Source organism: Aedes albopictus, chromosome 1, assembly GCF_035046485.1.
Source record: "Aedes albopictus strain Foshan chromosome 1, AalbF5, whole genome shotgun sequence".
Lineage (NCBI taxonomy): Eukaryota > Metazoa > Arthropoda > Insecta > Diptera > Culicidae > Aedes > Aedes albopictus.
The window spans coordinates 111,032,396-111,056,726 of NC_085136.1; the positions used below are offsets into that span (position 1 = coordinate 111,032,396).

At 42.8% G+C, this 24,331-nt stretch overlaps 1 protein-coding gene across 2 annotated transcripts; it reads left to right on the top strand.

Annotated features, from left to right (window-relative positions):
* The first annotated feature begins 5,289 nt into the window (after positions 1–5,289).
* Positions 5,290–23,964, top strand: LOC109433016 (proton-coupled amino acid transporter 1). 2 transcript variants are annotated; one of them, XM_029878371.2, is made up of 5 exons: positions 5,290–5,564; positions 14,459–14,850; positions 14,984–15,196; positions 22,971–23,598; positions 23,659–23,964. In XM_029878371.2, exons 2-5 carry the CDS (start codon positions 14,479–14,481, stop codon positions 23,934–23,936), a joined length of 1,491 nt encoding a protein of 496 aa, XP_029734231.1. In that variant the 5' UTR covers positions 5,290–5,564; positions 14,459–14,478; the 3' UTR covers positions 23,937–23,964. The 2 variants fall into 2 exon arrangements, with proteins under 2 accessions (XP_029734231.1, XP_029734230.1); XM_029878370.2 differs by having other exon boundaries at positions 5,291–5,564; positions 14,470–14,850.
* The last annotated feature ends 367 nt before the right edge of the window (positions 23,965–24,331 follow it).

The following is a 24,331-nucleotide window of genomic DNA, read 5'->3' on the forward strand; positions in this document are numbered from 1 at the left end:
ATATTTTACAGAAGGTGAAATTTTCTGATGATATTGTTAGTAGCCGTAATGACAACAATCTCCAAAACAACATGACTCGAAAGAATAACTCATCTTTAAAGAAGGAAAAAGTTACTATATAAATATAACCAGTACCTTTTGGTGTTCATTGGTGTGCATAATTATGAAGAGACTAAGTTCAGTTTCTAAACTAACTGTAACTAAGGGCTACGCGTTCGATTCGCGTTCGGGCGAAGAACTTTACATTGTTTCGGGCCAACATTTTCTAGACTCCCTTTGGCATTGAGTATATTTGTGCCTGTTAAACGATAGGCCAGGCTTTATCACAGTTGGGGCGTAAATCAAAAGAGGAAGAAATGCTATAACTTATATATGAATTTTGGTATTTTCAGCCTTTTTAATTTCAGCCTTGTGTTACAGTTTCTTAATTTCAGCCTTTCGTATTTAGCCTTTTGTGCATTCAGCCTTTATAAATTCCGCCTTATGTTGCCATCTCTTTGTTATAGTATGTTGTAGGCAGCATTCAGAATTGTGATCGCTGACTTACTGTTCTTAAGCTGCTGGATAGCATCATTAACGCCTCTCAACGGGGGAGTTGGCTAGTTATTTGAGGTGTTCGTCGTACTACTGCTTCCACTTTTCAATCACCCCACGTCCGTCCGTCAAGATGCTTCCGTCATCCTTATCCCTGCGGGATGCGTTGAGCTTCTGATAGAACTTCTATGTTTCTTGTGAACCGCACAGCAGAATATTAGAATAACTAGCCACAGACGTCCAATGTCGCGACTGTTCGTGTGACTAACATCTAGTTTTCCACGCTCTTACGGCGTCACTAGCAGTACTGGAAGTGTCAAATCAATTTTGCTTACCAAACAAAAGATCCTCTACAAGATGGACACTTAAAAATAATCATTTATTACAATCAAAGTTATTAAAATAATTGAACAGAGAAAGTGACTACAGCCCCGTTGGAGTTCTAGTGTATTTCTATTGTTCGCATTCCGCTTTTTCTAGGTGGCGCTGTTTCCTCCGGAGGAAGCGCGTCTGCTGTATCATAGTTCTTTGAAATCGTTCCACGTTCTGTCGGGTCCCGTGCTGCAGCATGACTGCCCTCGCTGCGTTCTCGCTACACTCGTCATCGAACCAATCGTTCCTCTGGCTCCGTTTCACATACCCACCCAGCGTTGGTTTCAACTGCGTTGTTGATGGCGACATCCTATTGCTTAAGTCGCTTCAGATTATACCGAGGCGGCCATCGGTATCGTATGTTGTTATTCACGAGAGTTTTTGGCGCATTTTTACGCCAGTCTTCAATGACGATCTTGACGTCGTGTCGTGTCTTGGGCATCTATCGTAAATACTCGCGTTCGAGCTGCTCGTAGAATGCGTCCTTGTCATCATCAGTGCTTCCAAAGTGAGCGATGTACACGTTGATGCTGAAGTTGAAAAACCGGTCTTTGAACCTCAACTTGCACATTCTTTCGTCGATCGAGCACCAACCGATCACTCGCCTTTACATATATATACCATCCATCACTATAAAATCTGTTTCCAGCTCGTGTGTATAGCCGCTGCTCTGGTAGATGGTATGATAACCTCTAAATGATGATCCTGTCCAATGCACATCCATAGACTAATTTCTTGTGCTAGTACTGTGCTACCATAGACTAATTTCTAGATCTGAATGTACCTGTATGAAGCGCGTTACACCCAAGGTTACACCTGTTACACCGATCGGACAGTAGAGGACCGATCAAGAATTGTGTACCGTAATCCGGGGTAACATTAATCAAATGTTTTGATATTTCCCTTGTTTAAGAAAATGTTGCATGTTTTACACCTAAGTGAACAATGTTCGTTGGTGTTGAAAATACCTTTACTTACTAAATTTGGGGAATATATTGTCCGAATTCTCATAAAAGTTACTGTTTGACATCATGCAGAGCGATCAACCTAAAGTCAAATATGATGGTGGCTCCAGAGAGGAACCCTCAGACCTCATCTGGGTTTATAGGTGAGGAGATGTTGCGTCTGAAGCTAGGAAATGCTGTAAGAAAAAGACATTGTATTGCAAATGAAAATTCTGTCGACGTGAGCATTCAGTTACCGACTCGTCGCAACCTAACTTAACGGTTTCTTAGAGTTTAACTTTTTTTTTCACACATTGAGATCAAAATCTGCAATTTTTATTATGATTCATCAAAATACATTGAAGAAAAATACTGTTAATAACGTGTACTCAAATTTGATGTAAAGTCAAATGGGACTGCTATGCAAGTGGAAGCAAAATACCTGGAGGAAATACTGAAAAAATGCTTAAGTAACCTCTCAAAAAAAAATCTCGAAGGACAATGTTGATTTTTTGTTTTCAAGATTTACAGGGGATGGACAAAATGATCAGGACAGGCAAAATTTTCACTTTTCAAAAAAAGTTTAACTAGCTATAACTTTTTGAAAAGTGCATCGAATATTCTCAAATTTTTACTGTAAGTTTTTCTACTAGTTGTGTATCAGTGGTCCAAATTTGGGAAAGATCGGACCATTTTTCACGAAGCTATAAAGATTCTTGAACAAAGTAAAATTATCCGATAGCCAATTTTGAGCTATTATACATCCGGATTTAATAAACCGATTGTAATGAAATTTTGATCATTCATGACTTATATAATAAACTCTGGAAAACATTTGACTTAACTTGACTTCGAGAAGGAAGTGAAACGCGGACAAAGGAGCGTGGGCGGACTCCCTAGCCGACGAAAGCGAGAAAGCCGCCAACACCGGCCATATCCGTCTCCTCTACGGTCTACGATGTTTCACGTCGCCTTAGTGGGACTAAGATGAATGCTACGATGCCCGTGAAAGACACGTCTGGACAGTTACTGACCGACCCGGCTGACTAATTGAAACGCTGGTTCGAGCACTTTGGACATCTTTCTCAAGTGTCGATCACGCCATCAACACCTTAGCATGATCCGCCAAGGGTTCGACGCATTACCCGTGTCAACACCGAAGCTCCATCACTGCAAGAGATAGAAACAGCCATCCGTAGCATGAAATCGAACAGAGCCCCAAAGGTCGATCACATATCAGCTGATGGGCTCCGTGGCCGTGCGGCTAGAGGCGTCAGTCATCTAGACGTTTCGTAAGCCTCGGAGTGTGGGTTCGATTCCCGCTCCAGCCGGGGAAAACTTTTCGTCGAACGGAAAATTCTCCACTGGACCACTGGGTGTTATGTGTGTTATCCGTTGTCTTATGTAAGTGCTTGTTCAGTCTGTACAACCTTTGGTTGAAGACGGTGTAGTGTCTTTATTTTTTTGTCTTTATTTTTATAAGTTCAAAGCTGACCCCGTAGTATCCGCACAACTACTACATCAATTATTCTGCAGCATATGGAAAACCGTGACATTTCCGGCCGACTGGATGCAAGGCGTCTTAGTAAAGGTACCCAAAAAGGGTGACCTGACTGTATAATTAGCGGGGCATCATATTACTGTTTATCGTTCTCAAAGTACTCTGCTAAGTGATCCTTAACCGAATACAGGAAAAGATAGACGCAACTCTCCGACGGCAGCAAGCAGGATCCGTGCCGGACGACCCTGTGTGGACCATATTGTCACGCTCCGTATCATCCTGGAGTAAATCAATGAATTCCAAGAGTCTCTTTACCTGGTGTTAATTGATTACGAAAAAGCTTTCGACCGTCTCAATCACGGAAACATGTGGGAAGCCCTCAGGCGCAAGGGTCTCCCTGAGGAAATCATCGGCCTCATTGAAGCACAGTACAGGGCATTTTCGTGCAGAGTACTGCACAACGGTGTTTTGTCCGATCCCATCCGAGTCGTTGCGGGAGTGAGGCAAGGATGTATACTGTCACCGCTACTGTTCCTCATCGTAATCGACGAGATCCTGGTAGGTGCGATTGACCGTGAACCAAATCGTGGATAGCTTTGGCAACTCATTACCATGGAGCACCTGAATCACTAGCCGAAGGGCAGCCGATGATGGCGCCACTAAGATCGACAAGAAGGCGAGGGCTGCTTTTGGGAGTTTAAGAAATGTAAATATGGAAAAACAACCAGATTAGTCGACGCACCAAAATCCGAATTTTTAGCTCGAACGTGAAATCTGTGCTGCTATACGCCAGTGTAACCTGGTGTGTCTCAGTGGAGAACGCTCAGCGGCTGCACGTCTTCATCAGTGGATGTCTGCGGTATATAGGTTCGTGCAGGATGGCCTCACCATTGATTCTCCATCGTGGAGCTCTATCGTCGATGTCATCAAAAGCCGATAGCAGCAGAAGTTCGGGAGTGAAAGTGAAGGTGGGTCGCCCACACTCTACGCAGGGACGGGAACAAAATCTGCATGCAATCTCATGAATCTCAGCAGGACATCGCAGCAGAGACAGGCTCAGAGGCTCATGGCGGTCAAGGCGATGCCGAGCAATCGCCCAGGATGGAGATCTTTTAGTGCTGCTCTTTGCACCACCATGGGTGCTCAGGACTAAAAGTAAAGTTGCAGCAAGTTTCCAAACATTTGAAATATTTTCCTTCGAAGATCTGTGATTGGTTTTTGGATGATTTTGTGGAAAATTTTCACAGATTTTTGTAGATATTATCTTTAAATTGACAAGAGTATGCGACCATTAAGAAGGAAGTCCAAGTTCTGTTTTAGTTTTAGTTTAAGTTTTCGAACATGGTGAGGAACAAAATAATTGAAGTCAATTGTGTGTTAATGGAAAGTGGCTGAAATTGGACCTTTGCCTAAATGATTTCTCACCCTACAGATTTCTTGTTCCTCATCACAGATGAAAACCAAAACAAGTGTTCGTGCTACCGCGTGTAAAAGTTTTTTATTTGCGAAACAGATGAAAATACTCAATTCGAGGTTTCAACCCCGTCTCAAACAGAACTTGTATAATATTGTGAAAAACAAACCATAAGATAGCCCTAAATCCGGCATGATTGATACCCCTCACATTGCACCTGCAGTCTTCTAGTAAAGACACGCTGCCCTATGCCTTATTCTATAAACCACTTTCCCGCCGAAGGTCAACCCCGTCGTCGTCGTCGCCGGTGTCGTCCGCCTTCAACATTCTCGAGACTATCAACGCTTACGACGAACCGGCTACTAACTGAACGGTCCATTTACTTGATGAATGAACCTACCATTAAGATATCTTACCGCGTCAAGCGGTGGCGGCGACCACTTCTCGGGCAGCTATGAATGAACCCACCCACTGAATGCTGATGCATTCTGCGCGCGCCATGCAATGAACAACCGCCGCCGCACGGTGGCAGCGTGGTCCGGTGAAGTCAAGGCGTCAAGTGCCTCGTTTGAACGCTTTGAACGTTCAACAGCTGAGCGAACGAACAGCAGCTTCACTTCGACTCAATCGTCAATCTCAGTCGTGTAGCAATCGCGGTTTCGATCGGGTCGCGTCCGTGTTCCGATACCGGTGGCAGTCTCCGAAAGCAGCGTCGTTTGTCTACTAAATTTTCCACGCGGAAAATCGCGTAAAGTGTACAATTTCTCCAGTTTCGGCTGGACGGAAGGTTGTGAAGAAGGTATTTAATCGCAGTGACAGTGTTTACCGCTGTAAATATTTGCAAACGGTTTAAGGCCAAATCTTGCGATAATTTATGTCCACAAGGTCTACGATTTGTTTGTCGCAATCCAACTTGAGATAAATCTGCTCAAGCCGCGCAGTCAAACATCTGACGGAGATAAGTTCTTGACACCGATTGATAGCAGGTGAGCACCGAAGATACAGGCAGGTAGATGAACGGTGAAGACACGTTCGACGTTTTATCAATGAGTTAAAGAGGTGACAAGCGTACCTACATGTTCCTCTGATCGCAATCTATGCGCCTACTGTTTACAACGAGTTTTCACGATTCCATAGGAGAACGGATAAGAAAACACGTGTGATGCGCATCCACTCAAAAATCGGCTGGGCACTTGACTGTTCCTAAAAACCGGTTCTTCGTCAATGCAGTTCCCACCACACGACGCGACGGCAACACTAATGGTATGCGGTATTCTTTCTTCTAAGTAAGTGGGTTTTTAAATTTTGAAAAATGTATTGATTTTTTGAATTTATACGAAAGAGCACCTTTTCTGAGTCACTATGATTTTTAGAACTTTGTTTTGGTACCTAAAATCATTTTCAAAGAGATTTTTTGAAATCACCTTTTGACAGCTGGGCAACTGCTTGACAGCTCCGCTCAGTACAAAATGCGACGAGGGGTGATTCGACAAATCGCTCCCATAGAAACTTCAAATTGATTTTTAAATAGGTTCCCGGACTCCAAAATTCATGAAAATTTGGATATCGGCTCAGTTTGACATGCAGATTCAGAATATCGAATTATCTCAACACCGTTAAAGAAGCCAATTACAAAAAAAAAATCTAGAGTCCGCATTATTTCCAAAGGGTGACTTTCTAACCTGTTTGCAAACTTAACAGAAGCCAAAATATTTATTGTTGGAAAAATTGCACCGAATTTTCGAAAGTAATTTAAGAGATTCGAACTGTTTTAATTAGAAAACTTGGCACGGTCTGGTGAAATCTTTCCATTTATCCACAGGTTAGCAGAATCATTACCTTACTTACTTGATTCTTGATGGGCTACAACTCGTAGCAGTGATACCATGGATGTAATATGTTGGTAATACTACGCCAAATGAAGCAATCACCTCCACTGGTCTCTTTTCTGGGCCAATCGCTTCCAGTCACCCTGAATGTTAAGAGCCCTTAGGTCATCCTCAACTTCAAAACCAAACGTGTGCGCGGCCTACCATGAAGCCGAAAGCTTCTTCCTGGTTCTCTGCTGTATATGGTTTTGAGGCATTTTTGCCTTTCTCGTACACTAAGTGAACGGTTAGCAGGAAAACAATATCAGACTATATCTGAACCGGTAGTGCTCCGGAACCGGTTCCGGGGGTGCCGATGGAAGTTGTCCAATAGAAAATTGAACATAACCCATCCCTGCGACACATAAAACATCGGCATTTTCTGTAACCTGATGAACGGTTAGCAGAAAAATAGTATAAGACCATATCTGAACCGGTAGTATCCGGAACCGATTCCGGATGTCCCGCCGGAAGTGGCCAAATATAAAAGAGAACCAAACCCATATGTGCGATTCATCAAACAGCGGCATTCTGGATAACCTGATAGTTGGTTAGCTGGAAAACAGTATCAGACCATATCTGAACCGGTAGTATTCCGGAACCGGTTCCGGGGGTCCCGATGAAAGTGGTCAAATATAAAATTGAACCCATTAATGCGACAAAACAAACAGCGGCATTTTCGATAACCTTATGAACGGTTAGCAGGAAAATAGTATCAGACTATATCTGAATCGGTAGTGCTCCGGAACCGGTTCCGGATGTACCGCCGGAAGTGGCCAAACATAAAAGAGAACCAAACCCATACGTGCGACACATCAAACAGCGACATTTTCGATAACCTGATGAACGATTAGCGGGAAAACAGTATCAGACCATATCTGAACCGGTAGTGCTCCGGAACCGGTTCCGTGGGTCCCGATGAAAGTGGCCAAATATGAAATTGAACATAACCCATTCATGCGACACATCAAACAGTGGCATTTTCGGTAACCTGATAAACGCTTAGCAGGAATATAGTGTCAGACCATATCTAAACTGGTAGTATTCCAGAACCGGTTCCGGATGTCCCGCCGGAAATAGCCCAATACAAAAGTGAACCAAATCCATGCATACTAGGTTGTCCTAAAATTGCACATGGTTAAAAAGCTTGGGGGCTCACCCTGAAAATGATAGCTATGGGTGTTAGAAACAAACTTTTGTATGACGGCAATTTTCAAAAATGACGTTTAGAGGTCGCCCCGGCGAGATTTTTGAAAAATGGCCATTTTTCGTAATAGATTTCATACAAATATTTTTTAATGTACAAAAATTGGCCATACCCACTATTTTTATATTTTTTACAGCTTGATATGGATCCAAACTTCCTGGGAAAAATTCTTAACGACATGTTTTGCAGGTAACTTTTTGGTACTGAATTTTTGAATTTACTAAAATTTGTCATTTTTTATATACTTTGCATTTTACCCATGTTAAGAAGTATCTTAACCTAATGCTAATTTAAAACAATTTCCATAAAAAGATAGAAATTTTTATGAGGAAAAACTTTGCCGAAGACAGCATGGAGTTTTTTCTATCCGTTTTAGAGTTATTCCCAATTTACTATTTGTTGAAATTTGAATTTTTATGTATTTTTCTAAAAAATGTCACATAAGAACTTCCCAAAAACACATACAAAGTAAAAATCACATATGCTCAACAAGTTTTCGTCTTGATTGTGTTATGGAATTATGGTGACATCATTATTCGATTATTATTTTTTTATCATTCAATCCCTTCATATAGACATTATTTAGCAAAGATTTCTTTAAAAGCTAGCTCTCTTGACAAGCTTCGTACTGCCAATTGATTTTTTAAAGATATTCTCCACAAAATGTTGAGCCATATTTTCGCGTTTATCTTACGTTCCTGTCGATATTCTCAATTATTGTTATAAATGAAGACGTATGAGTCCTGAAACAGCCCAGAAAACAGTGGCAAAGTGAATAAAGGCGAATACGTTGATTCGTGCCAAATTCAAATCGTGATTACGAACATCTCACGTAAGAATACCAATTTTTAGATACTAAGTTTCAATTCAAGACATTCTAAAAAGCAGGGCATGTCTTTTTTTACATCTACTGATTTGAACTATCTTATCAACACCGAAAATAAGATACACGGAGGCAAATTGAAACGGGAGATGAACAGTGAGTTAAAGTAATGTTATCCATGGTTAGAACTAGTAATCCTTCATTATAGAGATCTGCGGAAGCGGCGATTGTGAGCCAATCGTGCAGAGAGAAATGTCAAAGTGTGAGCCAAACGAACATGTTTATTGTTCGTAGGAATGTGTCGTTCGAACGGTATTGGAATCAGAACTAAACAAATTATAATTATTTACTTTTGATATCGATGAATTGATGGCATATTAAATTGTAGTAAAAAAGATAATAATTAATTAATTGAAAGCATAATTAAGTACTCATGTTCATGTAGAAACTTTTATATCTTCCCTTCTCGTAATACCTTCCATTGCTGCTGCTTGATTCACTACTACTGATATGATTAGCGCTGCTCTTCGCAATGCATTTCATATTTTTTCGGTTGCGCTGCTATTTTTCCAAAATTTTGTAAAATAAAGCTCGACCATTAATTAGCAATCGTAAACAAAACAACTTGCACCACACATAGTCACGCACAAAGTTTGAACATCTAGCTTTGCGGCAAGTGTTGGAAGCAGTTGTAAACAAAACAAACAGCGTTGCCGATTCGTCATATAAAACTTCCGCTCATCTCTATATAGAGGATTTCTAGTTAGAACAATTTGATTACCACAACACATACACGGCATACAATAAGACAAGGTAGGCTATTATTGGTAAACAACAGTTTTGGACGTAAACAAGTGACATCTTTTTCATCGTCCTATATGTTGATTAAAATGCTAGGGACTACTAAAACGTTTTATTCATGTCTTTGGACGATTTGATCAACATCATTGAAAAACAAAATTGGCATGTTTTGCGGAAAATGATATAGAAAATGTGCCGTGTGTTTGATTGTATATTATGCTCGCATAAACCATTATCAGTACATAACCGTTAAGAATGCCATGACCTACTGAGGCATCTCAAAATGGTACCTAATGATAAAGTTTCTCGCTAGTAGGTACCTTTCTAGATCAAAGAAAATGGTTTTCCTAGTTGAGTAAAAGATGTTATTTACTGCTTTTTGGAACGAATTTTTATTAATTTTTATCAGCAATCGAGAAGTGGTGATCAACAAAAACATAAACATATGCACGCATAACTTATTTTACTCATTTATGGTTTAAATTAACGTTAGCTAGAAGTTTAATTCAGTAACAAATTTTGAAAATGACGGAAACCCAAGTAACCACGGTGCTGAAGCCTTATTGCATGCAGATATACGGTGTACTTAGAGCAATCATTACTTTGCATGCAAACTTAAAGTTGATTTAAAGTGGAAATGGGCAATTATGCGACTGCTTCAAGATTATACCAGTATAATCTTAATTTGACTCTATAATTGCCCACTTCCACTTTAAATCAACCTTAAGTTTGCATGTAAAGTAATGATTGCACTAAATACACCGTATATCTGCATGCAATAAGGCTTCAGCACTGTGGTTACTTGGGAATTTCTCTGTGGTATAATCAATGCTACACCATTGATTATACGTCGTTCTCAAAATTTATTACTGAATTATTAAATTTACTTTTAAAGTGGACACATCAAAGCAGAAGGGTCCATGCTTCGGGGCCATAGCGGACTACCGGTCTAATCAGCGTTTTGAAAGCAACCTTCGTGTGGTGGCGAGCTTTTTTCGATCGTAGAGTTCTGTGGAGTCCTAAGTAAGCTCGATTTCCTGCCTCAATGCGTCTCTGAATTTCTGTGATGGTGTGGTTGTTGGCGGTCATCAGTGAGCCCAAGTACACGAATTCTTTAACCGCCTCGATTTCATCACCGTCGATAGAAATTCAGTGAGTATTCTGTCCTCGACACAATCATAACTAATCCGATTCACCTGACTTCGTTCTTTTGTCGGATGTACGTTTCCGCCATCGTCTTAAATTTGCGAGCTATAATATCAATATCATCAACGAAACTAAGCAGCTGAACGGACTTCGCGAAAATCGTTCCACTCGTGGCACGGAAGACCATCACCTTGCTGTAAACCTCTGCGAGATTCGAAGGGACTCGAGAGTGTCACTGATACTCGAACTACGCACATCACTACTAGTTCTCGGGTATCTACAGACACATGAGGGCATCGGCAAAGTCGCCCATCTTTCGCTATTGAACGCGTTGCTTACATCCAGAGTCTCCTGCACTGCACAGTAGCGAATCCCCCTCCTCTTACGCTGGAGAGCTATCTCGGCTTTCGTTGTAACGAACAGGGTAGACTCTACAGTCGATCTCCCCCTCCTGAAGCTGAACTGGTTGCTCGAGAGACCGGTGTGCCTCAAAATTCTGTTGAGGATGATCTTTTCGAGCACCTTCCCCGTCGTGTCTTCTTCTTCTTGGCGTAACGTCCTCATTGGCACAAAAGCCTGCTTCTCAGCTTAGTGTTCTATGAGCACTTCCACAGTTATTAACTGAGAGCTTCCTCTGCCAATGACCATTTTGCATACGTATATCGTGTGGCAGGCACGAATATACTCTATGCCCAAGGAAGTCAGGGAAATTTTCTTTACGAAAAGATCCTGGACCGACCGGGAATCGAACCCGTCACCCTCAGCATGGTCATGCTGAATACCCGTGCGTTTACCGCCTCGGCTATATGGGCCCATCGTGTCTATCAAGCATATTGGTCTATATGCGCACAGAACTCTGGGTGATTTCCCTGCCTTTGACAATAGAACCAGGCTCTGTCGTTTTCAAACCATTGGGGAAATTCCTTCCAGGCATTTCTGCGTAGCAGACCTGACCGTCCAGGGAACTGCTGCAATAGCTACTTTTAAGGCCTGGTTCGGAACTCCGTCCGGACCTGGGGCCTTACCCAATTTAAGGGACTTTGCTATCCCCGCAAGTTCCACATCGGTGACCCTCTCCTCATCGCCAATCCCAGTCTCCGTCTGTCCTACGAAAGGAGGCCAAGGACTAGGATCATGACGCGGAAAAAGCCCCTTCGATAATCCTCTCCAACATCTCTGGAGATTGCTCAGTAGGAGCCATTACACCTTTCGTCTAGGCCATAACGATCCTGTAGGCGTCACCCCACGGGTTCGCATTGGCACTCTGACAGAGACCCTCAAAGCAGACCTTTTTGATTGCTCTTAGCGGCTTTTACAGCGGCGAACACCATCCGCCGTTCGTTTCGCTCTTCCTCTGGTCGTGCTCGCTGCATCCGCCCCCTAGCTCGTAGACAGGCGCGGCACAGGTCCGCAATCGCGTCGGTCCACCAGTAAGCCGGTGGCCTCCCATTTCTAGGGTGGACTCGCCTAGGCATGGTCGCATCACACGCACGTGAGAGCACCGCTACCAGCTCGTCGCCGTCTAAACCGAATAAGTTTCGCTCACGGCGGAGCGCCTCCCTAAATACCCCTTCGTCGAAGTATGATGTCTTCCACCTGCGAGGGTTTGGCCTTGGCCCTAGCCGCCTCTTCTTCTACTCGCTGCCTGCTGTTGTTGTAGTCGATACTGTAGCGAACCGCCAGGTGGTCGCTGTGAGTGAAGCTATCGTCTACTCTCCAGTTCGAACTACTTGTTAGGGCAGGACTACGAAAAGTAAAGTAACGAAAAGTAACTACTCGACTCCGCTCATTTTCGACTACCTTTTGGTACCGAAATCAGCCAGAACCACATCTAGCATAGCCAGTTCTTCTAGCGTAAAACGATTTCCCCATTCCACGGCCAAAATATTGAAGTTACCTGCTATTCTCCCAGTCAACACGGTCGTCATATAGTATAGCATCTGCGTAAGATGCTGGATCGACCAGCTTTGTCCACTACGACTCTTCTGAAGGCCGGGCCCCTTGGACCTGGACCTCCCGTTAGGTGCTTGTTGTTCGCGGATTTCCTCAAACAAATCAAACACGTGGGTAGACTTGTGCATTATGGCCTTCACCGCCGCATCGCCTGCATAGCTTGCTCCTGTCAGGGCCTTTACAGTCCCATGCCTTGGGCCATGGTTCCAGACACCTGAAGCAAACCTCTGGTGGCTTGTGCAAGTTCAGTTGGTATACTGACCAGCCCACCTTGAGCTTTCTTAGTTTAACGGCATTATTTGCGTCCGCCACAGGTATCAAGGCTAAGTACCTGTGTCCCTGTCGGGCTCTTTCTTAGCCGAGCGGCTGTGGTGGCCACCTGCACCTCGCACTGTTGCGGCAGTTCCGTAACGAGTTCTTCCGCGTTAGTGATCTTGTCTCCAAGTAGACGGGCTTGGTGGTCTAGTGGCTACCGCTTCTGATTCGTATGCAGAAGGTCATGGGTTCAATCCCGTCCTTTTCATCCTACTTTGTATCTTTCTATCCACTTTCTCTCGCTCTCTCTTCTCTACATATACAACTCATGTATATTCATATGTTCATAGCCATCGCTAGAACCAGAAACGAATTGAAAAAAGTCGTTTCCCTCCCTTCCAACTTCCACTCACAGCACAGTGTATTATAACGCCTATAAGTTATGCAACCAAAGCGTGCTGTGCCGCTTTACCTTATTCACCTTATTCACCACACAATCTATCACGAACACTATAAATAACTCTATCCATGGATCGCATCACCGACCCAACGGTGACTCCCAGATCTCCCATCCTTTCCGTCTAACAAATACCCCAGTCCGTGCGGGTTGTGGGGACGCAGAGTGCTCTCGGTCTCTAGTAGCAACAACCAGTACACTCTAACATTCCTTTCCCTTCCCAGCTGACTATAAGGACTTGGCCGGCGCCGTTATTGATCAAAATATGCATGAGTTGCTAAAATTGCACTTTGAGAATAAGTGGAATGTCCCAGCCCCTTATTCAGTTGGATCTCAGTGCAACTGGTATCAGTTCAGATCAATCACGGAGGAGCACTATACATTGACATGTATAGTCAGAATTGATCGTTGATCGTTGATCGTTAGTGATCTTGTCTCCAAGTGATTATGTCTTCATTCGGAGCGTTGGAGCAGTCACACGGAGTTCTCGGAAGCAATGAATCTTTGCTCATTCCGTGGAATTCAGCAGGATTTCGTTTCGAGACAAAGACAGAATAATTTGATATATCGCATACCCTTAGCCAACACCAATCGGACCGCACGGCTAGCCTAGCGCATTTGCGTAATCATTCAACTCCGGCTCACAACCGGTCGGTCGACCATTTATCGAGACGTTTGTTTTGTTTGATTCATTCGCGTCGTCCAACAAAGTTTTAAATTGGAATTACCGGCGCATTAGGCGACGACGACGGGACGGTCAGATCTTACTTTCGTTGGATCCTCCGCCTCCGCGCTCAAACATCCTTTCTATTTATATAGATCTGTTGGTAGAATGAAGTCGAACGAGACAGTGCAGCGCAGCAGCTCCGTTTCAATGATCGTTGGAGCACTCGAATGCAGCCAGGAAGATGTTTCTTGTTGAAACAATTTAAATCAATGAATTGGTTGATTTTCGGCGGATTCAGACAGGTCAACGAATTTGGGGAGCCGGTTATTTTCCAGTTTGTGTGAAATTTAATATAAGACGCTGTTTAATTTTATTTTGGCTACACTTCACGTCAAATTTATGAAGTTTACAATACTGATTCTAGGTTGAGTATCTAATCTCAGTTTCGGAAAGGTTTGGCCTAAACTAGATTTGGCAAATTAAGTCATTGTCTTCCTTTGTAACGGATGTAACTAGTTTTTTGACAGTGACAGGAAATGACCGCAACCGCAGAACCACAGCAGACTGATGGCAGTTTGGCCGTGGTTCAAAAGAACAAACCGCACGCTGCATCCACGGGGCAAGTAAACCAAGCATTCGAGCTTAGCGACGTAGAAGGCGCCAAAAACGGTTCAACACTCAGACCAAATGGGCTTCAGCCAGATGAAGGAGGTGGCGGAGGCGGTGGCCACGGCATCGATTCCGACCATCCGACAAACTATTTGGAAACCATCATGCACATTTTCAAGGGTAACGTCGGTCCCGGCTTGTACGCCATGGGGCAAGCGTTCTACAATGGCGGCATCCTCGTGTCACCCGTGCTGACCGTCCTGCTCGGAATCACGTGTATTCACAGTCAACATTTGCTGGTAGGTTAACAAACGGGGATTGTGATGGGCCCAGCTGTGGTATTCCCAGGATTTCATTCATGCAAGCCGGAGCAATTGTACAGCTGGGAATAGATATGAATCGAACAGTCCACTAACATTGCTCTTATTTCAGCTGATCGCGTCCAAGAAGATCAAATCGAAATTGCCCGCATCGGACAAATATCCAGACTTTGCGGAAACGGTAGAGCTCTGCTTCGAACATGGACCGGTGCGATTTCAGCGGTGGAGCCGCGCGATGCGATTGGCCGTGAACATTTTCATCTGCGTCACCCAGCTGGGCTTTTGTACGGTGTACTTCGGATTCATCAGTAACAATTTGAAACAAGTAAGTCGATTCAACTGATCGTAAGCATGGTTTGTATCTTCCGTCTGAATAAATATGTTTGATACATTCTGAGCGAACGTGGTGTAATGGTAAAAGTAAGCATGAAAGGCATATGCAGAGGTCCTGGGATCGAATCCGACTTCGAACAAAATCATAAAATGTCAATTCCTTCAAAAGGAACTTAAAGCCGTGGGCCATGACATGCACTACTGATATAATCGCATATCCATATTATCCGTCGCAAGAAAAAATATCGCGCAGAGCTATGCGAAAAGGCTAATAGATGTGCGCAGTTGGATTTAATTGCTTCGGTATCTTCTGCGCGGGTAATCCCTGGGTATTTTCCGCATTTATTGTAGTAGACACGAACATGATATTATATAGGTACTGGCGAACATCTACAAACGATTTTGCATATTTTTGCGCGAGAATCTATGGCGAAAAGCGCAATACATAGGGTAGCGAGCCACTTGAGCAATGACCGGTGTTTTGGGCTCTTTTCGCTATAACTCAGTCAATTCCAAACACATTGACTTCAAATTTTGTAAACGGCTAGATACGTTTCTCACCGCGTTCCAAAAATTGTGTCAATTAGTTCACAATTGGCTGAGTTTTAACAGAAAAGTGTCCAAAATAGGAGCCTTACCGAGATGGTTCCACTTCCCTACATACATGCATACACTCAGCGAAGTAAACTACCGAAATTCATCAAAATACCTTATGAAATTTAGCCATAACTGTAAAGTATGGAGGCCATAAGAATACCTTATGAAAATTGAACTTGCTTATTATGACCTAATTACATAAGACAAACTTATGAAAAGAGCAGAAAAATCACAAAATGATGCAGACTGGAATCGATCCATGAACATCAAGATCACTGAGCTCGTGACCAACCCACGCAGCTATCGACGCTTGAGAATATCGTGTTGCTAAATGTGTATAAAAGCCAAACTGTGAGTCGATTCTGCGTCATAGACCGACCTTATGAAAATCGTTCTAGCCGTTATGAATTGTTTAAAGGCCATTTCATAAGTTAGACCTTATGATAAACTTAGGTTTGCACATTTGCCTGAGTACATAACATTTAAGATAGGACGGCTGCCGCTCTCAATCCTCGATCACGCCCAATGCTCACCAGATCACGTTACACCTGGTCCACCCATCGTGATCATTGCGCTCCACGTCTATTTGTGCCATCCGAATCAATAGTGAACATCAACTTTGCAGAGTTGTCGCCCATCGCTCTTGCAACATACCCTGTCCCCCACCCTATCCTTGCGGCTTTGGCCATCTTCTGGGTGCTGCACACCGCCGAAAATCGTCACTAATGCTCTGATGTGATAGACGATGGTAGAAGATTTGAGATAATACTGTGGGAATGTACGATTCGAAGCGGACAGATTAGCGGCTTTCAAATGAATTAAACGTGTCGATTTATTGACAAAACTTGAGTTTTTGTTTCTCTGTCTCAGACACGACACTGACGTATACTAACTTGTAATTAGTAGAATGCACGGCATGTTGCTAATTGACAAATTGAGAGATGAAATTTGTGAAAAAAATCGCGTTTTGTTGGGATTCGAACCCACGACTTCGTATTCGCCAAACCGGTGCTTTAACCACACAGACACAGATAAAAATAATGATATTTACACGCCCATTTTAGTCATGTAAACTTAGTGTTATGATGGTTTACATGGTGTATCATGTAAATTTGTGTTATATGGCATGTAAATCCTCGGAGCCATGCTGAATTACATGACATATAATGGAAGTTTACATGATATTTTATGACTTTTACATGATATGTCATGTAAACTTCCGTGATATCCCTCGCTCCAATCATGTACATCATATGTCACAGAAATTTACACTCTTTTTTCGATCTGTCCAACTAAGCCACAGAACAGGTAATGACATGCATCGGATCGCTTTGTGGTCTTCGACAAATATTTTTGACATTTCCTGGGCTATACTTTTACATTAGCGATTATATGGTACTGGTCAATTTTGAGCAACTTTCAAGAAAAATACGAAAAAGTATGATTTCTCGTGTAAAATGCCATGCAAACGTCATTCGCGATACGCAAAATGAAGACTAAACCAATCATGCCCAAATTTTGCATAGTTGTCCAAGGGTATCTAAAAAACTTTGATCTGATTTGAATTTGAATTTGATCCTTTTCATTTTTTCCCATACAACGTTGACCCACCCTAAAGCTTAAGTTTTCTAAACTATTCAGGTGTTCATCGGAATGCTGCTTCTACCTGATCGAAAGGTCACGTTGGTCCGTTAAAATACTTCCGTACTTATAATACTGCGTGTAACGTTCAACGTTCTGCCGGGTTCAATGCTACAGCATAACCGCCCACGCTGCGACTCCTTTCGATGTACGCGACGTTTACTCCAGCAGTTCTCTAGAGGGATATCATGGAGGTCGTCCTCGTCTGGCTACGTTGTTGCTTCGAGATTCTGGGCGTATGCTGAGGCGACTTCCAGTGGCGTCAGTCTCCCTAGATCGTACCAAGATGACCGTCAGTATCAGACATTGTTAATTACGGAGATATTCGGGCGCAGAAGTCTCAGGGGCATTTCAGAGTCTCTAACGATAACTCAAGGGACATTTTGGAGGGTCTGAAGATTAGTCAATGTGCAATTCAGGGGTTTTCAGGTGATCTTAGGAACATTTCGGGGACTGGGACATTTTAGCGGGTCTTATGAGGGGGATCCCAGGAGGTTCATAAAAGGTCCATGGGACTCCAGGAGGTTCAAAGGGGTTTAAGGGGGATACCTCTATCAGGGGCGTTTCAGGGGATCTCATTTTCAGGGGGTACCGGGAGGTCTCGGGGGCGTTTCAGGGTGTCGCAATGAGGCTCAGGGGGTAGGTCCCCTTGAAGCTCCTTGCACTTCCTCCAACATTGTTGGTTGATGGGTTGTCTTGTCTAATCTAGTCTACACATACACAGCCATTAATTGCAATAATCCTGGATAGCGATAGCATCGACGAATTCCACCATATTTCTTGTCATTATTAATGTGTGCAGTTCATTTGGAATGTATTACAAGCAATAAAGCGGTCAGGCCTACTGTGTAGCGTCATTGAATGCAATTGAACTAAACAATGGAACGGCGACATCTCGTCAGCCACTCCCTAAAATATGCAGCATTAGTATGGATTTGAAGCAAAAACGTTGGAAGTGACGTTGCTTAGAAAGTCAATGTCACTCCACTCGAGATCCTTTTTGTGGGATGGGACAAAGGAATTACAGAAAAACTTGTAGTTAGAAGACACAGAATGTTGCTTTTATTGTTGTGTCTTCTAACTACAAGTTTTTCTGTATTTTTATGACATACCAGCTAATCTGGTAAATGCCAGTAAAGGGCAACATATATCAGTGTGACAAAGGAATTGATTCCTTATGTACTGGCACGAAGCCTTGGGCCATTTAAGAAAATATGGCAAGCTCTTTCTCGGCTGAATTAATAATACTGTACTATTGTAAGCTTCGTGGCCGTGCGACTAGAGGCGTCAGCCATCTAGGCGTTCCGTAAGCCTCGGAGTGTGAGTTCGATTCCCGCTCCAGTCAGGGAAAACTTTTCGTCGAACGGAAAATTCTTCACTGGGCCACTGGGTGTTATGTATGTTGTCCGTTGTCTAATGTTAGTGCTTGTTTTGGTGAATCTGTACAACCTCTGGTTGAAGACAGTGTCTTTTTATTATTAAGGAAAGTAAGTAGTCAGGATTCTAGATACCGACAAATTTTTCGAAAACTGTGCTTTACTTGAAAAATAGCATATCATTAAAGATGAATGAGAGAGAGAAAACCCGTCACATTATTTGATCACAAACTATACTAGCAGCAAGATGACCGCATCAAAAGAACTATGGAAACTTCTAAGTTTTCACAATAGAAAAATAGCATGAAACGAACTCATCAATTTCGATGTACATCCCTCCATTGCTACGTCTCAAACATTTCACATACACTATTTACGTCCTAGAGGACAGAATTGACACGAACTTGTCACTACCAACTAAACTTTGTAAGGATCAATTATTCAACCCAAACAAACGAATTGAATTGATTTTTATCTTCTCATTCACACGTGGACCTGAACACCATACGGCGAATTGAAAAAGTTAAACTGATTTCGTCAGCATTAGCTTCCGGAGACCTGTCAACGTTTACACACTAACAAGTCAGGATGAGGCAACTCATTTGACACTTAAACACCAATAAGCCATTTTACGAGACGATTTCGATCATCTTTTCATTATTTCATGAATTCCTGGTGGAATTACCTGATGCAGTTCTTGTAGAATCCCTTTTCCTCCAAAAATAATTGCTGGAATTCCCCAAGTAACTACAGCTACTATTTCTACAAAAAACCTGCTGTGATTCCACCAGACATTTTTTTTTTCAAATTTTCCTGTTCTGATTCCTTTAGAGATTCCTACAAAGATTCCTCCAGAAATATTCTTACAATTTACCCAGTAATTCCAGCTGGTAGTACACTTGTAATTCTTGTGGGGGTTGCTCCAAGAATGCTGCTGGTATTTATTGAAGAGTTTCTGACAGAATGCACCAGGAAGTATTGCTGGGATTTCTCAGGAAGTTCTTTTTGAGTATCATCCAAGAGTACCAGCAAGAATTCCTAAGGATTTTTTTTAGCAATTCTCAAAGAGAGAAACCTGGAAAAATCACGAAAAGAATTTCTATGACAATCCATGGAGAAACCACAGGACGGAGGAGAAATCTCTGGAGCAAAAATTGCCATTTAGGCATTAGTCGAGGAATTCCAAGAGGACTTTTCCGGTGATTTCTGCATGAATGCCAAGTGTTCTTCTTGGCACTTATGCGCGGATTTCTCCAAGAGTTCATTCAGAAAATCCTCTAGGAATGCCCACTGAGATACTTGCAGAAGTTTCTTATGTGATTTTCAAATCATGTCCTTACAAATTCTTGAAATTCCCCAAGAATGCCTACTGCAGGGTTTCCTTAAAAAACCTTATATGGTTTCCACAGAAATTTCCCCAAGGATTTCTCCAGGATTTCCTTTAGGATTTTTTTCAAGAATTTCTCTGGGATCACCTCTAGAAATTCTTGCTGGGATTTCTCCAATCATTCTTGATGAAATTCGTCCAGCAGTCTCTGCTGTAACTTCTCTATGGATTCCTCCAGAAATTCATCCAACATTTTTTTAGGGATTCTTTCAGAAACTACAGATCATTCTATGAATTTCTCTTCGTATTTTTACTGGAATTCCTCTTCAGATTTCTTTGAGAATTTCTGTTGCATCTACTTCTGGAATGTTGCTGGCATTAATGGTGGACAGTGAACATCCTCCAAGAAGTCTTACTGGGATTCCTTAAGCGATTCCTGCTGCACATCCTCCAGGAATTCCTAAAGAACTCCTAAGAGATGTAACTGCTAAAATATCATCTGGAAATGAGTGAGAAATCTCGAATTTCTAGCAGACATTCAAGAAGAAATTTCAAGATGATTTCTCAAAAGTTTTCTGCAGCAATGTCTCTTGGAAATCCTCTAGGGATACCTGGCGGGGTACCTTCGAAGATTCCTCCTAAATAGGATTCCTCCTGGATTCATCCAGGATTCCCCATTGGAGGAATACCTTCAGTTATTACTCTTGAGAGTCCTCCACGAATTCTTGGAAGAATCCCTGCAGGTGTTGCATAAGAGAGCCAGAAAAATCATGGAGGACCAAGTGGCACTATTATTCACCTTGCGTGCTAATAAAGTGCCAGTTCTACACTGGCATGCTCTGTATTGGCCGTATATAGTGGCGAATTATAGTGCTAATTGTTACTTGGGATTCCTGCCAGAAATATCTTTAGGAATCCTAGCAGCAGACCTGAACCAATCCCTGCAGTATTTCCTAAAATAAGATCAAGATCATTCCCAGCATGAATACTACATTTGTGGAGAAAAATTGCAGCACGAATTGCAGTAAGAATACCAGCAAAAAATTTCTAGTGATAATGCATAAATTTTTGGGTGAATACTTGCAGAAATGTATGGAGGAATTTCAAGAGGAATTCTTGGAGGAATCCTTAGAAAAATATCTAAATATCTGAAAGTATCCTTTGAGAAATCACTGGAGGATTTCCTGGAGAAACTTCAAGTAGACAAATTGGACAGGATCCTTGAAAGTTTTTTTTCCAGCAATCACAACAGGAGTTTCTAGTGAATCCCATCAGGCAATCCAAGAGAAAGCTTTGGAGAAATCCTCTTAGAATTTCTCAAAAAAATACCGGGTGAGATTTTTCTAAAGTCTAAACAATTTCAGTAGTTCAGAGGTTTCTGCAAGTATACTTTGACATCCTTCCTGTGATTCCTCCAAAGATATCTCTAAGGATTTCTATAGAAATTCCTCTTGCGATTCCGTCGGAGTTTTCTTCAAGGATTCCTCTTAGGGTTTGTCTTAGAGTATCGCAGATTTTTTTACTAAAATTTCTCTAGAAACTCTTACTGGGATTGCTTTGGATTAAACATTTTCAACTGGGGTTTCTCCAGTAATTGCTGTTGAGAATCCTCCAGGTACTTGCCTGAGGAATCTCTGCAAAACTTCCTTGTGGATTCTATCAGGAACTGTATTCCTGGAGCAGTACCAGCGAAAATTCCTATAGCGAAAATTCCTCACTTGCAAAGAATTACACTCACTTGCTATTTTCTCAGCTCAGAAGCATGCAATCAAGTAACAATGTATGGACGACTTTTGCCTTGTGGTTTGGTCTAAAACTTTGCCGAATAGAGTAGTGGTCGCGCACGCATCTCAAAAGTCGTGACAGGGCTGTGAAAGCGACTCTCCACGAGGTGAGTGTAATTTACATTCATCTCGTGGAGAGTTGCCTTCGCAGCTCCCTCACGACTTTGGTATGTGTGTGCGACCCCTACTCTATTCGGAAAAGTTTTAGACCAAACCACAAGGCAAAAGTCGTCTATCCATCATTTCTTGATTACACGCTTCTGAGCTGAGAAAACTACAAGTGAGTGTAACTCTTTGCAAGTGAGTGTTCCCATCCTTGCCCAGAAGGAATCACAGCAGGAAGATTTATATACTAGCGTTCGCAGCTGTTGATAGTGCTCCATAAGACCCGCAATCCGAAAAATATGTACATTTCTATCCTCCTACAATTTTTGATTCTTCAAAAACTTAAGTGGCCCTCTACACAAATTGGAGAACCACTAAACGTATTACAGTCGACTTTCCACATGTCGATGTTCTACATCTCGATATCTCTCCCTATCTCGATGGTTTGGTCGGTCCCTTCAATCTGAATATATTTTACCTTTCTACATGTCGATATCTCCCTATTTCGATATCTCTCTATCTCGATGCGATCTCGTTCGTTTTTGTTCAAGATTTTCTCTCCATATATCGATATGCCCGTTTTTACAGGTTGCTAGATCTCGTTTCTTAGGTGCAAAACATTCTGGTAAAATGAAGTGACATCTGTTTGTTGACGGTTTTCCTAGTTACGGACGATTTTTCAATCTAGTGTGCATTACAAATTGATTCTTGAGTTCGATCTCTCCCTATCTCGATGGTCCCTTCAATTCGAGATGTAGAGAGTCAACTGTAACAGTGTTGGAGGAAGTGCTCCTTTAGACGAGCAATTTGAGAAATACTTTCGAAATCGCAACATTTAGTACCTATGTCCACGAATACTCCACGAGCGTATATGGGGGGTTTTAGTGTATTAGGGGTGTTCGATACCATTGAACCTAACAATATCGATTCTTCCAGATCTACGACTTCTACGGAATCCATCTGGACATCCGGTTGCACATGCTCATCATCCTGGTGCCGATCCTGCTGCCCTCGTTGATCCGTAACTTCAAATACCTGGCCTGGTGCATGACGCTTGCCAACGCGTGCATGATCCTCGGTATCTGCATCACGGCCTACTACGCCGTTCAGGATCTCCCGCCGATCAGCGAGCGTAACTACTTCTCCAGCTGGCACCAGCTTCCGCTCTACTTCGGGACGGCCATATTCGCATTCGAAGGTATCGCCCTGGTCCTGCCGCTGCAGAACGCCATGAAACATCCGGAAGACTTTGGACGGCCGCTCGGGGTGCTCAACGTGGGAATGGCCGTGGTCACGTTCATATTCACCGGGTTGGGTTTCGTAGGGTATCTCAAATGGGGCGACGATGTCAAGAGCAGCCTGACGTTGAACATCCCGCACGATGAAATTCTGGCACAGAGTGTTAAGGTTATGGTTTCTTTTGGAATCCTGCTTGGGTACGCTTTGCAGTTCTTTATCGCGATCCAGATTATGTTACCGTCGGTGGTGAAAAAAGTCGGATTCGGTAGAAATCATCCAGTGTTGGTTGATTTGACCTTCAGGACGTTCATGGTTCTGGTTACTTGTGAGTTGACGAAGATCCGTAAACTAGCAGCTGCGCTAATCATGTTTCCATACATTTCAGTTGCCATCGCAGAAAGTATTCTCAATGTCGGAGCGTTGATCTCACTGATTGGGGCGTTGTGTTCGACGTCCTTGGCCTTGGTGTTTCCACCGGTGCTGGAGCTGATCTTGGGTCTGGCCGAGGGCGAATGCCCTGCGGAAACGCCAGGAGTGACCAAATCCACCAGTGCCATAAGTGTGTTTGTTTGGGTTAAGAACATTTGTATATTACTGTTAGCGCTGTTCATTTTCGTTACCGGAACTGTCGAGAGTTTGGATGCGATACGACACCTGCAGTAAGTTTGTGATTATCGAATTTTGTAAGAAACTTTGATGCGCATTGTTTTGAAAGAAAGCCTTGTAATTTTTACCGGAATTCGCTGGCTTCAGATAGGTTTCAGGGTGGTTTCCGTAGGTTTCACGGGTTTTGCAAGAAATTTCTGGAAGTCTCAGGTGGGTTTCAGATAAGCTTCAGAAGACTTTAGGGATCTACATTTCCTTCCCGTCTAGCGTGTCGAGAGAGGTCATGAATATAGCGTGATTGATGAGGGCCAACAACCAGAACAGAGAAGGGTTTCTGCCAGGAAGAATCCATGATTGACTAAGCGTCGTCGAGTCAACGATGGCGGCCAGGCATGACCATGATAAGCTCATGGCAACTGCGGCAGCAACAAGGCCCAGTGAAGCTGAAGGTG